Source organism: Gallinula chloropus (genome assembly GCF_964237585.1).
Source record: "Gallinula chloropus genome assembly, chromosome: 3".
In the NCBI taxonomy this organism is placed as follows: domain Eukaryota; kingdom Metazoa; phylum Chordata; class Aves; order Gruiformes; family Rallidae; genus Gallinula; species Gallinula chloropus.
The window spans coordinates 103,781,966-103,801,372 of record NC_140087.1 but is presented as its reverse complement, the minus strand read 5'-3'; the positions used below and the strand labels follow the sequence as shown (position 1 = coordinate 103,801,372).

Genomic DNA, 19,407 nt, shown 5'->3' with positions numbered 1-19,407 from the left:
TGTTACCTGTGCCTTAAGTTCAGTTTGTCTCTTGGAAGCTGTTTTTATTAGAATTAGATGCATGTCCTTACATGGAAAACTCAAATTTGCAGTAAACAGCCATGGGTAGTAGCGGATGTGACACAATGCTGGAGATTCAACTGAAGGTAGTCCTGAAAAGGAAAATGTTAAAGTGTTGTCTCAATTCTTATTGTAAAGGAGTTGAGCAGTGAAACTTATGGGTTGTCTCCATTAACATCCAGATGGGGAACGAAGCTTAGAAAACTCGCCTCCCAAAAAGTCAGGTTTTGGCAAGGGCTGAGTTTTGCCTTTACTCAGCGAGAAGCACCTTGTGTGTCACTGACGAGTTTTGCAGCAACTTGACTGCTAACTTGAGGTCCGTGCTCACTCTATCCACTCTGCATCCTTTCAATTCATCTTGGTATAATATTTTAAAGTACTTTAAACAGCAGATGTGCGTTGCTTATAGATTTGTATAAATGTTGATGCACTGTATACAAAATATGTCTCCAATATAATGATCTGTTGACATTATTCTCTGTTGCTTAGCTTCAGACAGTAAAGTCATGACATGTGCTGCTGTTTGGAGGATGCCGAAGGAATTGGAATCAGGCAGTCATGAATCCCCTGATGATTCATCAAGCAACACTCAAACCCTGGAGCTACTCTGTCACCTTGACAACACAGCCCATGGCAATATGGCCTGGTAGGATTCTGCATATTTTATACTCCTAGAAAAAGCCTAAAGGATAGACCTATACTGATAAGTTTTGTGCAGATTTGTATTGCAGAAGCCATGCTATATAGTTTAAAACTATTCCATCTTTAAAAAAAAAAAGATACAAATTGGATTTTTAGTTCCAGATGTTTCATAGATTAGAAACATTTATTATAGTCCTGCAAACACATATGGAGTAGCAGCCTGTGTACTGTTTTAATGTGTTTCTCCCACCTGCCCCCATCTAAAACCTTTGTTGTGCAAAGGTATAATACTTAGCATTTCAATCTCTGTATTGAATATAAATTTGATGTTGCACTTCAGTCTTTGTTTTTCAGTCTTCACTCAACTGATTTGGCATAAGTGCAAGTCATTTATAGTTGTTAAGGATGGGAATTTGTTACGTTATATGGTGCCTGTTTAGCTGTTCTTGTGTTGCCTCAGAAAAGACAAAGAGAGCTGCAGTACTGCAGAGGGTATGGCAGAGGGTTTTTTTCACCTTCCCTTCTTTTATTTAAAAGAAAGTTAAATTTGTATATTGTGTATTTTCTAATTCTTTGCTTTGTATGTATATGACATGTTCCCATTGCTTCTGAACAGATACAGGGCAGAGAATTGTTCACACCTCAGACTGTGTTTTACCAAATACAATGTTGTTTGACATAATTTTGGAACCACCTGACCATTCTCCACTGACAGGAAAAGTTGAAACCATAAGAGTGTGGCCTGCTGTAGTCCCAGGAGTGTCTGTCTGTCAGAAAGAACACAGAGTAGGAGGTGATTGTGCAATTTATCCAGTGTTTTTCACAATTCTCAGGGAATTTTAAGAAAAAATTGTGGAATAACACAGCAAACTTTTGTAAATGAAATGTGACAACTCTGAACGAGGATAATGCAACATCAATGTCAGATATTGCTGTAGGTGTCTTAGATGAGAGTGGAAAAGGGCCTCTTTGGTTTCTGTATTCAGACACCTGCTAGGTAAGATATCCATTATAATGTCATTATACTTAAATATATTCTAGTAGGAGTAATTTTAAGCTATATAAAAGGCAACAATACTTAATCAGTCTCAGTTCTTTTTCAAAATCTAGCTGCATAAAAAATTATATTATTTAGGTAATAAGAAAAAAGTAGACTTTAGAAGTTATAATTAATTCAGTTGATTTTTAGTTGTCATATGTCACACTGTATGTTTTAAGGATCTATTTGTAGCCACTATTTCTATTTAGAACCTTGTAGATGAAATTTCAACTACAGAAAATAAAAATAGAAGGTAATAAGCATGAAGTGTTTCTTGCACATACCAATGTATTCAAAGTATGTTGTCTATACTATTTTTTTTCTAAAATCTCAGCTTTCTGAATGTTAAATTTCTCATGGTAGTATCCTTTAATTCTTTGCTACTCATTTTCCTATTAATACTTTTCTTTCTAGCTGTTTGATTGTATTAAATCAGACTGTCTTGAAAATGGAACTCGTTATATAGTCTGGCATCACTTCCTGCATCAGGGCCGTACTTGCTTGGACCTTTGTCTGTATTTTCCCTGCCCTACTTAGTTTCTTAACTTTTTTTCACAATGGTTCATCTTCCTGCATTGTTTTTCTTTTCCATTAAGAAAGACTTACAGCTGAATATTTACCGCACAGATTTTTCTGTTTCTAGTATTGTGCACTAGGGAATGCAAGGAGGCATTTTTTTCTAGGTTTGGTTTGTCAGGTATTGGTTTCACTCAATTGTTTGCTGGTGTGAAGAACTAATCCTGTGCTTCCTTAGCTTAATCTTACCTCCTTTGAATTCTGTTCTCAAATGTCTCTGAAATTTCTTCTTAAAACCTATCAGGGACATATTTAATACTACTTCTCTTCTGTGAACCAAGACCAAAAGAGTATTTCCAACCCATTGTGACTAAAATACTAAACTTCCCTCATGTGTCTCTGAACACTCTGCCTGTCCTGCTCAAGATCTTCTGAAATAATTTGCTAGTCTTGTCAAAAACTTGGACAAAAATCTGATCTCCAGGACATTACAGACAAGTAAAAAAAAATGTGTATTTTGTCTGGATTGCATGAGTTACTGTGTTTAAAAATTAAGAATAATTATTTGTTTTCAGTTACTGAGATTGGTTTACTGTGTTTAAGCTTTGAATCTGGGCCCATCAGAATTTTTACTGAAACTCTTGTATGGCATAGAGTTCAGAAGATTAAGCAGCTGCTTAAATTAGGCAAACAAATGGGCCTATTAATTGCTTGTTTGGTTTAGGCTGAAGACTATTTTTTCATCCCCTGCTACTGTTGCTCGTGTGAGCCAAAATGCAAAGATTTCAAGTGCAAAATTCCTGAGTGAATTAATTCCAGAGTGAAAAACTTGAGATAGCTGGGGATTTGGAACGCCTTTTCCATAAACTCATTTTGTAGATAAATGTATGTGTTCACACAGTGTACACATACGTAACCATAGGTATCTGCAGTCTTTTAAGATTCAGTAACTAAAGGAACTTTCTATTGAAGGTATAAAAAGGTATAAGAAGGTATAAAACAGGGTAGGTGCCTACAAGGCAAGGTATGTGCTTTAAAAGAGTTGGGGAACAAGTGAACTGAGTTGTGTGGTGGTCCGTGGAGTACACTTGAAATCAGATAAATGCAAAAGAATTAAGGGGGAAGTGCTAGATGGACAGTGTAGGTACAACTGTAAATGGAAAATGAATGGAGCTTAGAGAAAGAATAGCTGGATCCTGACTGTGGGAGGGAGGCCTGAAAGGTGAGGAATGAAGAACTTGCATTTTATATAGAAAACAAGTCAGCTGCTAAAAAAAATTTGTAAAAGGATAGATATATTAGGAATAATGATAGATGGCTACTTGCTTTAATTGAATTGTTTTAGTGTATCCCACTCAGTCCTAAACTTGGACTTGTAAATGTTACCCCATCTGAGAGAAATTAAAGGGGAAGACAAATTATATATATATATTATTTTTAAATTCAGAGAGGTTTCAAGAACTGGGGACATGTTTATCACTAAAATATTACACTAGAATTTTGAATTCACAAAGGAGAAATTTGCTATAAACAAGCTATTCCCACAGACACTTTACAGTACTTCTATTTTATTTAGCATTTCGTCTAAGGTCTTCACATAGACTACTGACAAGTACCATCTCTTCTTTGGCCATGTGATTACCCAGTGTGGAGCAACCTCATTAAGGTCTGTTTTCTACAAAAGTACAAATTTGCTTTAACAGTTCTTTCAACATGAACGGACATTTACTTTAAGATATGTAAGATGCTGTACAGAACATTATCGCCTCAGTTTCATCATGTCATGGCATTAATGAACACAGTCACCTGATGAAAGTTAAGCACATTTATAATTGAAGCTCTGGAGACAAGGGGCTTACAAGGAGTGCACGAGGAGACTCTCAAAGTGAGGTCCAAAATGGTTTTGCTTATTCTTTTTTGCCTTTAAAATAGCTTAAAAAAGCCTACAGCAAACCACCCCAAAACACTGTCTCAAAGAAAAAATTACAAGTAGTAAGAGAATCTGAAACTCAAAAGAAAATCAAAAAGGGTTGTTTTAATAGCTCTGTAATAGCTCAGGTAACACTTTTGTTTCCTGTCATACATCAATTCTTCTGTGATATCCCTCTGTGTTAGACATCAATTTATACATGTGTACATGTAGTGAATTTAAACCTGAAAGTAACATACATTTTAGGACTATCATATGCTCTTGAATATACAGTATATTAACTGTTATGTATGCTTTACAGCAGAGGCACACAATAAATGCAGCCACAACTACTTTGGTATGAAAACCTTATCTTATTTTTAACACTTCATATGTCCCAGTACAAGAAATACAGTTGTGAGGAAGGAGATGCCCCTGTTTTTTCTACAGAGGTTCCTTCAAAAGTGTCATGACTGCTAGTTGCATGGCCTGTGGTATGAACTGAACTCCAGGGTTTCTTTTGTAACAGCTGCCCAGCTGATATGAATTGTTTGTGTTGTAGGCCTCTCAATTTATTTGCATAATGCACAAAAATTCAGAGCTATCAGGAGACATAGTGGTGAAGCTGATGAATTACAGACAGATTAAAAAAAAACCCCAATATTTAAGAATATTTTTTCCACATCTGGTTTGTTCCACACATTTACATTCTCCATCAACCACCTTTGATATTACAAAAAGTAAAAGTTTTCTGGAAAAACTACTTGACAAGTGTTTGCACTGGGAATATTCAACTGATTTTCAGTACTGTTACTTTCCCTTTGTATTCTGATCCTTTATAAATGTTAAAAATGTCAACTTTATGTTCTACTTCTCTTCTGTAATTCTGTGTGATATTCTGAATTCTTTACAGGACTTTGCTCTCTTGCATCTTTGATTATTCTTTATTGTAAATAAATCCATGTATTACATACAAATCCAGATGTTCAACCACTTGCTCTCTTTTTCTCAAACTTTTTCCTATTTTCCTCTTTTATCATCCTCTAAAAAGTGTCTGGAACCAGTGAAGTAATTTAAACATTCATGACTATCTCTTTCATTCTTTTGAATGTTTTTTGTAATTTGAGTGGTTAATATCATGTAAGTTTAAAACCTTTAAGCTATTCAATATAATCACATATATTAAGGAATAATTGAGATGCAATAGTTAGATAGTGAAATAATAACACAATGTGTTATGTTCCCAGGTTGTTATGTTAATTTTTTATCAGAATTTATTTGACTCCAGTCTTACAAAGCTGAAGGAAGCTTAATGAAAGTAAATTCTTCCATTGAAGCAAATACTAAAGGAAAAATGTCATGTATGGGAACTTGCTCTAGGTATTCAGTTAACTTATGACCACTTCTTGACAACTTCAATAGATTTCATATCCTCAAAACAAAAATCAGTTTTGCTAAAGTCTTTGCAGTTTGTGTTTACCTTGGCTTTGTAAATCAAGATACAGAAAGTAATACAGAAATTTTGTTACTCTACAAGTTAGAAGTGATTGGTTTGTAGAGTACTATTTCACTTAACAGCTCACACTGTGCTGTCATATTCCCTAGTTTTATTGCCAAATCAGTTGTTATTTTTCCTCACTAAAAGAAATCTGAGCTGTTCTTAAATGGTGGGGTTTGTTTGGGTTGCTTTGTGTTTTGGGCTTTTTTTTGGGGGCGGGTGGACAGGATGGACCCTTCTTATTTACAATACCATCTTAGGTATTCTTAGTACTAAAAAAATAGTTTGCAGTATGCCCCATCTTATTTTGCAGGTTAAGTAGATACCAGATGGGTTTTATTTTCAGTTTTTATTAAATTGCTTAAAATGTTGGTGGGGTATGTTTAAAAAAAAAAAAAAAAGATGTTGCAGAAATGGAAAAAAATGGTTATGCAGGGAACTCTAAATATTCATGGGGAACTAACTTTGAACAGGTGTCCCTGTTTTCTTGGTCTCAGACTCATTTGCTCTCCGAAGCCCATTAAGCATTTGCTATTTAGATTATTTGTTTTTCAGAGTAAATTCCTTCCTAGTGCATTATTTTGGGATGATAGATTGTGCTGACACATGCATACACAGTAGTTAAAAATTCAGGGCTTTGAAATGTCTTTAATGTCTGTTGGATAAAAAATGAATCCCTTGTACATTTGTAATTAAGTGCATCTATTTGGTAAAATGTGTGTGAGAAGTTAAAGGGTGCCCTGCAGCCTCAAACAGTCCGTCCAACCTAGTGCTCAGTCTCAGGCAATGTTGATGGAGAGGTTATTTAGTGAGAAAACACTAGCTGGAGCCCCACCGCTTCTTGCAGTCTGTTCATCTCAAATTCCCCCAGTATCCACAGTTGCTGGATTAGGGGTGTTTGTCCTGCACCAGGTCTGTGCCTTCATCATCCTTGGGGTTGCTGTTCTTTTGAACAGGAAAAGTGAATTTCCTCTACTATCAGTGCACATCATAGGCAACCAGAGTTTTCTTAAGCATGTGTTTCAAATAACTGGAGAAGTGTACTTGGATGAATATTGTTTTGTTAGATATTTTTGCCCCCATCAAACCTTGCTGCTACAAACAGCAGTAAATTAGCAAGGAGATGCTAGATCTGTGTCACCATCTTTTGAAAAATCCCATGTGAAAATACTCAAATTTAATCCTCCCGCAAAAGTAGATGTGTATTTTCGCTAAAATGAGTCTGCAGAGATTGCTTTTGCCCATTCCAGCTGTTTCACAAATGAGCTTGTTTCAGCCCTTAATCTTTACATTAGTACATGGAAAAAGTATTTGCATTCCAGAGGCTGGGCAGGACTCTTCTGTTTGATAGGTCCCCATGATGCTGTCTTGCCAGGCACTCATACTACTAAAAAGTTTTTACTAGCTTGACCAATGTACCAATCTGCAACAGACAAGCTAGAAATATGTTGCTTTTGTTACATGCTACTTATCCATAATATTAATTTGGGTTTTTTTCTAAGTGTTATTCAAGCAACAGAATAGAAATGGTAAAAGCTGTCCTATATGTAGACGTGTATTTAGCACTTGACTAGTGTAGGAAGGCACAGATGAACCACAATGAAGTTAAAAGGAGTTGGCATATTTGCCTTACAGTATTATTTGTGAGTGTTCTGATATAATATTTAAGTATTCTTGTTATAAACAAACTAATATTAATTAAGTTGAGGAAATACTAACTTAATCTATTATATTCTTTAGACTGCATTTCATGTTTTATAGAATGTCAGAAATCATGTGTAACTATTTTAATTAAAACCCCACACATAGAAAAGCTCTTCTTTGTTCTCCAAAAGCAAATACAGAAGAACAGCCTCCCAGCTTTCATTTAAAAAGCAAACCCAAAACAGGGCAAACAAAGAACACTCAGAAACAAGCAAAAACTTACTAAGAGAGCTGTTAGTAAGCTGTCTGTTGTGCTGATTCATTTGTCAGTTACTCAGGCTGGATAGACAAAATAGCTGCAGACAAAATGAGTCCTGAGGCTTTTAGGGAGGCGAGGCTGGGATGATGATCATAAGGAGAGTTGTCCTCTTTGAGAGTTGTTTTTCACGGAGCTCTGCCAGGGATGCATGAGGAGCCAAATGAGAGCTTGTGATTAAGGATTAAAGACCAGACCACTACAGGTGACACAGTAATGGGTGTCTGCTCTAGGAAGAACAATGGGATCATAGAATCCATAGAGTATCAGGTTGGAAGGGTCCTCAAGTGTCCGGGAAAGGTCCACCCTTTCCAGGAAAACATGATCTGCTAAAGATGGCCCAGCACCCTGGCCAGCTGAATCTTAGAAAGATTATTCTAATGGCTGATTTTTCTCATTGTGAAATTTTTTTCTCCTGTGTCTAATCAAAATTTCTTTGGGAGTAACTTGGACCCATTATCCCTCAGCTTTTCTGTGTGACTCCTTGTCACACGAGGCCTTCTACAGACAGCGACAAGTAGCTGTGAGGCTTGAATCACACTGCTCTCTGCTGGGAGGACAAAACATCAGGGCATAAGCAATCCACGTAGTTCCTGGAGAGCAGCAATAACAGCTTCCTGACCTGAATGACAGGAGCCAATGAATAGACCTGCTCTGCTTGGACCTCATGCTTAGAAAGAAGGAAGAGCACATTGTGGATGGGAAGGTCAAAGGCAGCCTTGGCTACAGTTACCATGAGACGGTTGAGTTCAGGATGATGAGAGGAGGGAGCAGAACAAAAACAAAGCTCATAACCCTTGACTTTGACATCTTCAGGGATCTGCCTGAATAAGTCGCATGTGATAGGGTCCTAGAGGGAAGAGAACTTCTGGAAAGCTCTTTAATATTCAAGGATCCCCTTCTCCAGGCTCAAGAACAATCTATCCCAAAAATCATCAAGTTGAGCAAAAATCCAGGATATGTGGTAATATCCTGGATATTCTAGTAAGAGAATCACCTTAGAGGAGAAGGCAGTGTCCTAAAACAGTCTAGTATACCTTTTATATTTTAAAGTAATACTCTTTCTGGAAAGGTGAATTATCATTCTGCATCTGTCTAGAGTAAATACATGTGATAACAAACAGGCAAAATTAGACTCATAACATCATTAATCAGGTGTAGGGACTTGTCTTCAGTATCAAACGAACTTGTGTAACCCCCAGGACCTTGATAAAACCATGCTACAAAACTACTTTTATCAGTTTAGGTTATAATCAATATGCATGATTTTGCTTTGCTGTCTTATGTGTTATTAATATGTAAGGCCATGGCCAACCAGTCAGAAGTCTGAGATAGTTAATGAACCATGAGGTGTCATTACTTTAAATCATGAATAGCTGAATAGGAATTTAATAGTTGTTTCTACAAAATGGCTATTTAGGAGCTCCTACTGAAAATCAATGGGTCCTATGTCTTGTTTTCATGTAACAGATTCACCAGCATGCTTTCTGTTCGATTGTGAATAATTCCCAGGTTTCAGACTGGCTTTATAAGTACATACATACCCTTTCTGTCATGAAATTGATTATGTCTCTAAAGCAAGAATCAAAATTATTTTTCTCACTATATGTTTAATTGCATCTTCATTAGACAAGGGGATGCAATGAAGTAAAAGCAAATATTGAGGATGACCCTTTATTATTTTGCACTCTGTATTATGATTTTTCAAAGAGGCTTTGAGGTTGCCAACACTATAGTATGATAATTTAAGGAAAAAAAAATAAACTACAGGCAAGTGTTTTTTCTGTGTCACCTCTTTATTGGGATACTCTTGTAGTCATTGTACAACCATTATTTTTCTGAATGTAAAATTAAATTTAGAGCAGCAATAAAGCCCAGGTGTCTCTGGGATTCTTGTCCAAAATAATCTTTAACTTCATTTTTTATTCTTCTCAACAGCCTCTTAGCCCAAATAGGTACCTAAAATAAATTGATTGTGTCTTTAACTTTCAGCTTTTTTAGGAAGCTGTGGTTGTTCTACTGTGTCTTGAGGATTTGGACACCAAAATATATTTCAATGACTGAGAATTTTGAGACACAGTATAACTTCCACATGCTTACAGCAGCATGGACTTTAATACACCAGTAGATAGTCAGAACTGTTTTCATTCAGAAATGTGGCTTCTTTGTAGAGCACTGGGTAAGGAGGAAGAACTGTGGGTTTCAGGCTGTCCTCGCTCTGATCTGCTCTCTCTTAGAATAACGTCCCAGTCACTGTGTTAGCAGAATTCTCTTGAAATTTGAATCACTTTATTGCAAAGAAGACAGGATATTTGGGTTCATAACACATGAGTTTTTCTGATGGCCTACATTATGGCTGCAGGATGTTCTGCTGAGTTACCAGATGTTTGAGTATATTTTCTATTTTGCAGCGCATGAGCATTTTCAGTCTAGCAAAAATTTTCCACTTAAAGAAATAAATGGTTGTCACTTCTATAATTATGGGGAAGCAGTAGTTAATGCTTGCTTTGTCCAACACATTGTGGCTGACTGCAGTTCACATCTATGGAAGTGTTTGCGTGTTGCTTTATTCTTATTTAGTCTGTCATGGAGAACTTTGAATTGTTCATTTGTAGATGCTCAGTGTGTTAATAAATTATGGTGTTAACTATCTTTTCAGCATAAACCACAGATAATAGAGTCCTTTCATGTGCATTTGAGTGAATATTTTAAATTCTCTTTTTCTTTATGAGGAAATCATTGTCTGTAGGATTTGATTTAATTTATTTATTTTTTTTAACTAAAAACTTCTAGCTAGAAGCTAATTTGAAGCATCAGGAGCCAGATGATAACAAAATAGGGTAAAAGGCAACAAATATAATTGCTTGTCTGCTGTTTATAGTTTATCTAAAGAGCAGCCCTGAAGTTGACACTCAGTTTCTGAGTGGCAGCTGCGAATTTGACAATTATCTTGTCTGTATCCGAAACTGTAAGCATCAGCAACTGTTGGCACACTCAGGAAAATGTATTGCTGGGTTTATCTGTTTTTCTTTCTAGAGATTATCACCACCTTTGCTGTGCCTGAAAATTGTTCTAAATGAAAACTTAAGTTTTTCGAAAGTTTGTATCTTTGAAAGCCATTTTATTTTTCCCTCAGGAGTATTTTATTTGCCCCTTCTCTATGGTATTACATGTTTGACATTTGTCAGGAGTACAGAATGCAACTGAATATGTTACAAAGCAATTTGGGTAACCTTCACTTAGATTATGAAATCTGAATAACCACTGCAACCATACCCATTAAGCAATGAACTTTTATGAAAGACAAATTAAGTAGAAGGAAAATGGACATCTCACAAGGACAGAGTGTATGTGGAGAGACCTTTTCATTCCAAGGGATGCCAGCTGGGTTATATCTGGCTCTAATTAACACACTATATTCAACTATTAAAATTCTTTACCTTGAAGCTCAGTGACACTCAGGAGATGTGCAATTTCTTCCAACTTTTGGAAACATCAAATAAAATGCTTCCAGTCCAGCTTTTACAGCTGCAAATTCAGTGATCGGTGCAGAAAAAGGGTAAATACTTTATCAGGCATAAAGAATACTGATCTCTGGGTGGAAGAACTGCTAAAGAGTTCATTAGTCAAACCATATTTCATTGTCTAGAATTAAGAATATGTCTGCAGGTAACAATACCAAAAACCAGTTATACTTTCAACAATTTATAAGAATCATGATAGATTTAAAATAAATGTGATCAGAAATCAGTCCAAAGTTCTTTTTATTTTAGTTACCCATTCAGTTATCTGCTGATCCTGTTGTCTTAATATCACCTTGGAAATCTGGTTTGTGGAAGGTTGGCTGTGATCACGTGTGGGTTATAGTGATTAATTTTGAATACTATTATGTCTTCATAAAATATTTTAGTATCTGTGACATATCCAATTGATATATGTGCAGCAGAACTGTTTGAAGTTCTGAAATGCCAATGCGAGTTACTTCCCATTGTTGTGGGCCAAATGACTGTCGAGTGTGTAATGGAAAAGGCTTCATAATTTTTATTATCAACTCTCATTTTCAGTTGTTTATGAGGTTTTCCAAGTTTCAATATTCAACTTCAAGAAACACTTTTAAAAAAAAATGACCATACTACAGATAAAACAGGCTCATTTAAAGGAAGTCATGAAATCATTATAGGTCTGTGTCCCTCTGTAAAACACATTTAAAAACATGGTGGTAGCTGAATGTGCTGAATGCAATTATGTTTGTCCTAATACAAGAGAACTCAGTACAAATAAACTTTTAGAAGTACTTAATTTCCGTGGATTGACAACATAATTAGGGTGTGGGTTATGGGTCTAGCAGAAGCTTGTCCTTTCTTTTGATCTACTTGGTTGCCTTAGGGAAAAGTTCAGTGGTTAAGGAGTCAGCCAACACACCCTTCTAGTTATAGTTCCAGATTTTTCATCTATCTGGTTTTAATTTCCTTTTTCTGGCTTAGTTCTATGTTCTCTGCATAGTCTGGCTTCTCTGTAAGCAAACAGATGCAGTCATTTGCCTATATATCTAATGCTTGCTTTACTAAAAGGGCAAAGTAAAAAGCTGTGAAAGTGTTCACGAAAGAAGCAAGAGGATTTTAAGAGGAAGGTATCTTCTGAGAATAACTGAGGATGTGTTTCACTTCTGTATGAAAAAATGATTCTGTGTCACACTGTTGCCTACAACTTCCTGTATTTTTTATACCGTAAGACTAGATGGAGTTCTGTGGTGAGATGGGGCCAGCCTAGTCACACCTACTGTCTTAGGAAGGTAGGAGTAATGCAAAACTGGGGATATAATAGGAGTGTGTTTAGTTTGCAGCACTGAGTTAGGAGGGTACCTGGGAGCTGTTTGTTGTTTCACTTGCCCAAGGTTACATCTACTCTTAAAACATTATTTTTTCTCTTCAATTCAGATACTGAATTGATTAATGCAAAAAGCTAAACAGACTAGAAAATTTAAGTCTAGTGATGGACTCTTGACAAACCTCAAGAGGTACTTCTTTGTATGTGCACTAATGATGAACAGCATAGCCAACTCCTTTGAATAACTTAAGTTTTTGTCTAGGGCTGGGAAGAAGTTTCTCCACGTAGCTGTAATAAAGTTGTGATCTCTGCCTTCAGCTATATTGTCTCAGGATAAGATGATTGGGAGGTTGCATGACTTTCTTTAGAAAGTGTTGGGTATGGAAACCCTTTCTCCTCAAATATAAATATTATTCTTTTAACCTTCTTATCTCCAGCAAATTTATTAGGGAAGTAGTGCATATGCTTAGCTGTGCTGGCTGTACTGACTGACTTGAATATGCTGGTTCTCATAGGCAGAACTAGAGACGAAGGCTGTTTTCTTGCAGTCACGTATACAACAAAAGCTGGGCAATCACAGGTAGAAACTATGTGTTGGTTGCGTCATGATGACAACTGCTGAACTGGAAGAGGCTTGCATCACAGCTCTAAGGCTTATGTTTTTTGCATCTTCAGAAAGGATGCACAACATTATATATTAAAAATGTCATTTCAAGCTAAAGCACTGAAAGTGAGTATATGGTAAGGTTTTGTTGGGTTTTTTTTTTGTATGCTGAATGACTGCTGCAGTGACATAATCACTGTTTTTGCATGATCACTGTATGATTCGGTATTCAGAATGAATGATAAATGGAGTAAGGATTTCAAGAAGGTCTGTATTTGCAGTTATGCTAGCACCTAGGGAAGCTTGCTTGGTTTTCCTTTTTTTCACAGATTTGGACTGGATGCCAAAGGGCACTCAAAAAGAAAAGAAACAGATGTGTACATTAGCACTGACTAAAAGATTCTATAAGTAAGCCTAAGTTTGGTATCACATAGTTTTTAAGTAACTGATGCTGCCATAATCACCTAGTATGAGTAAAAATCGCGGGATTGCCAGTTTAAGGCAGATTTTGCACTTAAAATACAGGATGAATTGCAGCTGAAAGAAACCATAAGGAATATGGTTTAATATGATTTGGTATGGGTGATATCCATGGGGTTCAAATGGCTTTCTAGTGCAACTTCTGATTGGTATTAATGTTAGGTTGTCTTCATTTTCTTTTTGTTTTACAGTGTTATGTGGGAACCAATGGGAGACGGTAAAAAGATTATTTCACTGGCTGATAATAACATATTATTGTGGGATTTGCAGGAAAGTTCAGCCAAAGCTGTGGTAAGAATTTTTTTTTAACAAATCATGATATACTTGAACATAACACCAACAACAGTATCCACTTGCCTACAATTTGCTAATCTCGGAACTGCTCAGAACTAACCATTCATGAGGTGGGGGAAATGAAGACTCTATCAGTTGTCTTGAATATGAGCATTTTAAGAGTAGGCAACTTGGTGGTTTTCTGTTTGTTGCTAGTGGTTAAATACTTTCCTTTTGCTAGAGTTGCCCTTACTTTCCTGCTGGTTTTACAGTGTATAATATAAAATAAAACAATACTAATTTGATAATTGTGTATAAATTTATTGATTGGTGACCATTAAAGCCAAAGGTTATTGAATTCAGCTAATAATATATTAACTCTTTTTGGTTATTACCACACAACCTTCTACTTAATTTACATCCTTTGTTGTATATATAAATATCTCTATTAACTATGCACTGCTTTGATTTGTCAGTATTAATTTAATCTAGTACCATAGTGTCCGGATTATTTCACTCCTTAAAACTTATCTTATTCAGGACCGTACGTAACAAGGTGTCGTAGGCATAGGTTTCTGTCTGAGAATGCCACCTCTTCTAGACAAACAAAAAAGTTGAACTCTATAGAATTTCATAAATTGTGTACAAAATATGTGCATCTTTCTATATAGTCATTTAGGTCTATCCTTAAATAAAAAGTGATTATATCAAGGATATTATTATTATTTAGTTGATCTGTTGTCAGTTCTTCAATTAACTCCTGAGTTTACTTTTTCAGGACTAGTTTCCTTTCTTGGATGCTATAGAATCAGATTTTTCGTTTGGCAGTTGTTTAGAGTCAAAACATTGTGTCTATAAACTCTTCCCTATTGTACCATAGGACTATGTGCAAATAAATGAAGTATTACGTTGTTATTTTACTAAATTTTGTGTAATATCAATATAATATAGCTTAATTATTTTTGTTCATAAGTAAGCACTTTGTATTCCTTCACTAGATCAGGAGACTTCAGCTTTTTTTTCCACCTGAAACTTCAATCAGTACTACATTTTCTTTCTAGAATTGGGATCAGCATAATTTTGGAGAGGACTAGACTCTTCAAGCTACGCAATTTCAACATGATTTGGGAAATCAAATTTCTGTTCTCCAAGCAATTTTCAGCTTGCTAATCCTTTCAGTGTTTTATAGATTAACAGGACAGTATGGGTTGGAAGGGAATTCTCAAGATCTATTCCAACCCCCTGCTAAAGCAGGATCACCTAAAGCATGTTTCAATTTCATAATTTCAATTAGTGTTCCTTAACTGTGTTCCTTTATTCTGTTACTTTTAAAATATGCCTGTACTACATCAAATACTGATGTCAAAATGAAGGCTCCAGAAGGCAAAGTGGTAAAGGGATTTAATCTGTGACATTTCTTATATCCTTATATATGACAAAAGGAAACAAGAAAAACCAAAAGTGAAATTCTGCATCAAAAATCTTGCTTCATCTAATGAAGCTAAGACTATGAATGTAGGCATCTAAAACTCAGGTGTGGTATTGGTGAACACCTGAAAATGCATGTCTTCTAAAATTTTGAGTAGACCAAAATTTCTACTTGCCTACACTGATGAAAACTTAAGTCTCTTGCTGGGTGCATCTCCTTTATCTGACTGGGAGATAGATACAAGTTGCACTGTCTAGTCAGAATTAGCCTGAAGAATTGTAGAGTTGCTGAGAGACTTTCAGAGTGTCTTTGTTGTTTTTTTTTTTCCCTTTCAACACTTTTTTGCTAAATTGTTTCTTTGTTACGGTATTTAATACAGGAATATTTGCCAGTCTTTGCATTAAGACAAGCTTCTCCTGTCCTTTTGATCACTCCCTTTATTACTGTTTTGAGGACATTACCTTCTGGGGTGAAACTAATCTTATGTTCACTGCATCATTACCTTTTGCAATTAAATAAGCTATTCTTTGCCATTTATAATCATTAGCTGAACCCAAGAGAAGCCCAAACAATCTATAAGGTCTGGGTAGATTCTACTGAAAAGATGACAGTTAATGTTTCTGTGTACAGACACCAAATCACAAACTCTTCCTTGGGTAAATGCAGTAAAAGTGTCAATATTTTTCTGTTTGCCTTATGTTTTCACAAAGGGGAGGAGTAGAGGAGTTTTGATCATTTTTATCAAAACCTGTAATTAGATACTGTTTAGATTTCTTGGCCCTTCTGGATTTTATAGTAGCATGTAATGTATAGGTCCTCTTAACTTGGAGCATTAGAAAAATCTAGGAGTGGCATTCCAGACAAGGTCTTGTGGGGAAGATTAATCCAGATTAACTGTTAAAATGTGTCCAGATGTAGGAGGGTATTAGAAATAAGTGTGAGATGCTTTCCTGCCAAGATGGCTGCTGTACCTCAAGGCAAGAAATGCATTGTGGACTTCAGTGGAGAATTTTGTTGTATGCCCTATACTTATTGCAACTAGAATAAACATAAAGTATTTAAAGGAGGACAAAAAACTGTCTGAAGAAAAAAAGGAAGATAAATTACTGGATCAGAAAGACGACAGAACACCAGTTCTTAAAGAATTGGTGGTGGGATCAATTTGGCTTAATGGTCTCCTTAACAATATAGAAGTAGGAGTGAAATAATGAAAATTGTTGATGATGGAAACTTGGAACATATAAGCATATAAGCATATATTTCAGATGATGAACTAGCAGCTCTTGTTTACTTATTCTAGCATAAAGCAGAAAACTTGTATTTAAGAAATAAAAATATTTTCTTACTGTGAGGTAAAAACTAAACATTTGAAAAAATACAGATTCTGTTACTGAGCTATTCTGAGAATCTCTAAACTGCCAGTTTTTTGAATGGTAAATTATTGTAAAATGGTTCTGGAGAAGAGTTATGAGAGGACTATAGGGTGTGGTTGCCTACAATTGGAGAAATTAGAGTCCTCATCACTATTTCTGTTTCTGTCAATAAGAAGCCAGAACTATGCTCCTCCCTTTTTTAATGTGCATCTCAAAATAGTATTTCAATGGATTTGATACTGTGGCTATTAGAAGGATGTCTACTTGAGGCTTTCTTGAGATCTCCACACAACCTTGATCATGCACAGAATTATTGCTCATTTTCAGTTGAAGAGGGTATGGCTAAAAAGCAGAATTATGTTATGTGTGATTTATCTCAATGAGTTTAGTAATGACTACCGTAAGTTCTTTCAGTTGATACTTTTTAGAAATTCTAAATATTTATGGACTTAATTGTTTAAGATGCCTTCCCTACGCAGGGGAGGCAGTCAAGATCAAATAAGCATGTGCAGCATAAGCCTATGAATAATTCATAAATGGTATAATGGCTTCTCTAGTGGTTTTGTCTAGAATGCACTTGAAGATCCATCAGATTTCTAGTTTTACAATCTCTCGAGTAAGATGTTAGAGTTCCTTAGTGTTCACTTTTTTGTTATTTTTTTGTCAAGTTTTTGTGTGTGTGATTCTGTTTAAAGCATAGCTGCTGCTGTAGGGGTAAGAAAACTAAAGATATTAAATAAACATTTATTTTTAAAAAGCACTCAGAAGTCAAAAGGCATGTTTTCTCATTTATCAGGTAAAAGATTTCTGGGTTTTTTTTTTTAATCTTCCAAATAATTTTTAAGCATTTTAAAAAAACCCCAACCTCACAACTTAATATATATTTTACATACTTCAAATTCTAAAGGCCATCTTTGTCAAGAAGGGAAAACAAAGTAATATTTTTAAAGAAAATGTAGGATATTGGCATATTGATGAATATTTAGTAGATTGCTGCAATTAATCCTTTGCACAGAAGTTACATCTTTTCCTCTCCCTATATAATGACTGATAATCCTGTTTTTTCAAATTAAAAGATTCTAAAACTAAGCTATGTGTGAATATTACACACTCTATCAAGTGGATTCATTCAGAAACCTTCCTATTTTTAACATTCTACTACTAGCCTTTATTTTCTTACAGGAACGTTGCCTGAGTCTTACTGGTAACCATTTCTGTATACTAAGAAATGTAGCAATTACTTTAACTTGGTGCTTTTTTCATTAAACAGAGACTTACGTATTTCTAAATCATATTGGAATATTCTCTGTCTTAAGAGATGTTTTCTAATGGTTTGTGTCAAAGTCTGTGTGAGAGGAAAAAAATGCGATGTTCCAAATGTATGAGGTATTTATTAATTTTTACTCATTCTACCTTAATTCATGCATTAGCAAAAAGCTAACCAATTCTAAGTTGGGCATATAAAAGTTTAGGTATTAGGTGAAGGCAGTATAGTGAGTGAACAGAATTACATGTTTCTAAGTACAATTTAATTCAGGAGTGTATAGAACTTGAGAACTGATCCCTACATTGTTTTTGAGAATATGTTGTGAGAGAAGACAAGGGCAGCCTGCTCGGCAGAAACGTTCTGCCATTCATTTGCTTCGTGCTGCTCAGTTCTGAGAGTGGTTACACTGGTCTGTATTGGAGGCCACCCGGCCCCAGCATTCTGCTTGAAACAGTGGCCATAGCAGACTGAAGGAAAATTTCAGTGGGGTAAATGTATCGGATGCTTTGCCCCTTAACACTCAGTATTCTACACTTCTCGTTCCGAGGGGTTTTCTGTCTTGTTGAGTTTGTCTACTTAGATCTTTCTTTCAATAGATCTTATTACCAAGTACTTTCCTATTCTGTCCTTGGACACAAGTAAGCTTCTTGCATTCAAGGAGTCCATTGGGTGGAGAATCTGACTTCTACGGGCTCCATTTGAAGGCCTATAGCTCTTGTTTTAGAGGAGAGCATGAATAACTATTTTATTTCTCCATGCTGCTTATGACTTTTTTCTAGATAATTTCCATACCTCCCTGGAGGCTAATACACGTTGGGGTTGGATCTTTAGGGATACTGCTCACCTTTTCTTCTTTCGAAGTCAGCCCTTCTGAGAGCAAAATTTGAAGCAGAAAGAAGCATTTCAGTCCTTAATTGACGTGACAGAAATACATTGGACTAATGGGTGTTTTCATCTGAATACAAAGAAACCAGTACTTCAAAGCTAGGATAGACATTTTTGTATTTCACATACTTTACTTCTGTAAAGCCCGTTCCTTCACTGAGGAGAACAACATATCTGTTCCTATTACGTTGCTTTTTTTTTTTCAGAACCTTTTATTTTGTCTTCAAATCATTCTCTCATGCAATTCTAATATGCTATTGTACTGCCCTTTTGTTCATATGCTACCATACCAGCTTTAGGCACTGATCACTTAACCACTTGTGAACAGTGTTAAATCCATCCATGTTCTGGTAACCATTTTTTTTCTATTCAAGATTTCAGTTTGTCCATACTAGGTTTTAAAAGTCCATGTGTTATTCTTGCACAAAGGCAGAACAATAGCTAGTTCTGTTGTCTAAAAGTAGACATTGGATCCTCCTTTTTTAGAAATCCTTACTATAAGTCATACTTTGTGTTTATAAAATACTGCCATGAATTGTGTTCCTTCAGTATCCAGTGAGCCCCTCAGAGCTGTCTGTCTACATGTTGGAGGCAGCACAAATCCAAATCCTTAGGTGAGGTTAGTCCCTAAAATATGCCTTCACC

General features: G+C 35.7%; 1 protein-coding gene across 1 annotated transcript in view; it reads left to right on the top strand.

Annotated features, from left to right (window-relative positions):
* The window catches only part of EIPR1 (EARP complex and GARP complex interacting protein 1), a gene marked incomplete at its 5' end in the record, with an annotated part of 79,243 nt that overhangs the window by 40,333 nt on the left and 19,503 nt on the right, over window positions 1-19,407 (top strand). The window contains 2 exons of the mRNA XM_084261852.1: window positions 550-706; window positions 13,727-13,826. Of these exons, the coding sequence (XP_084117978.1) occupies window positions 550-706; window positions 13,727-13,826 (257 nt within the window). The remainder of the gene's footprint in view (window positions 1-549; window positions 707-13,726; window positions 13,827-19,407) is intronic.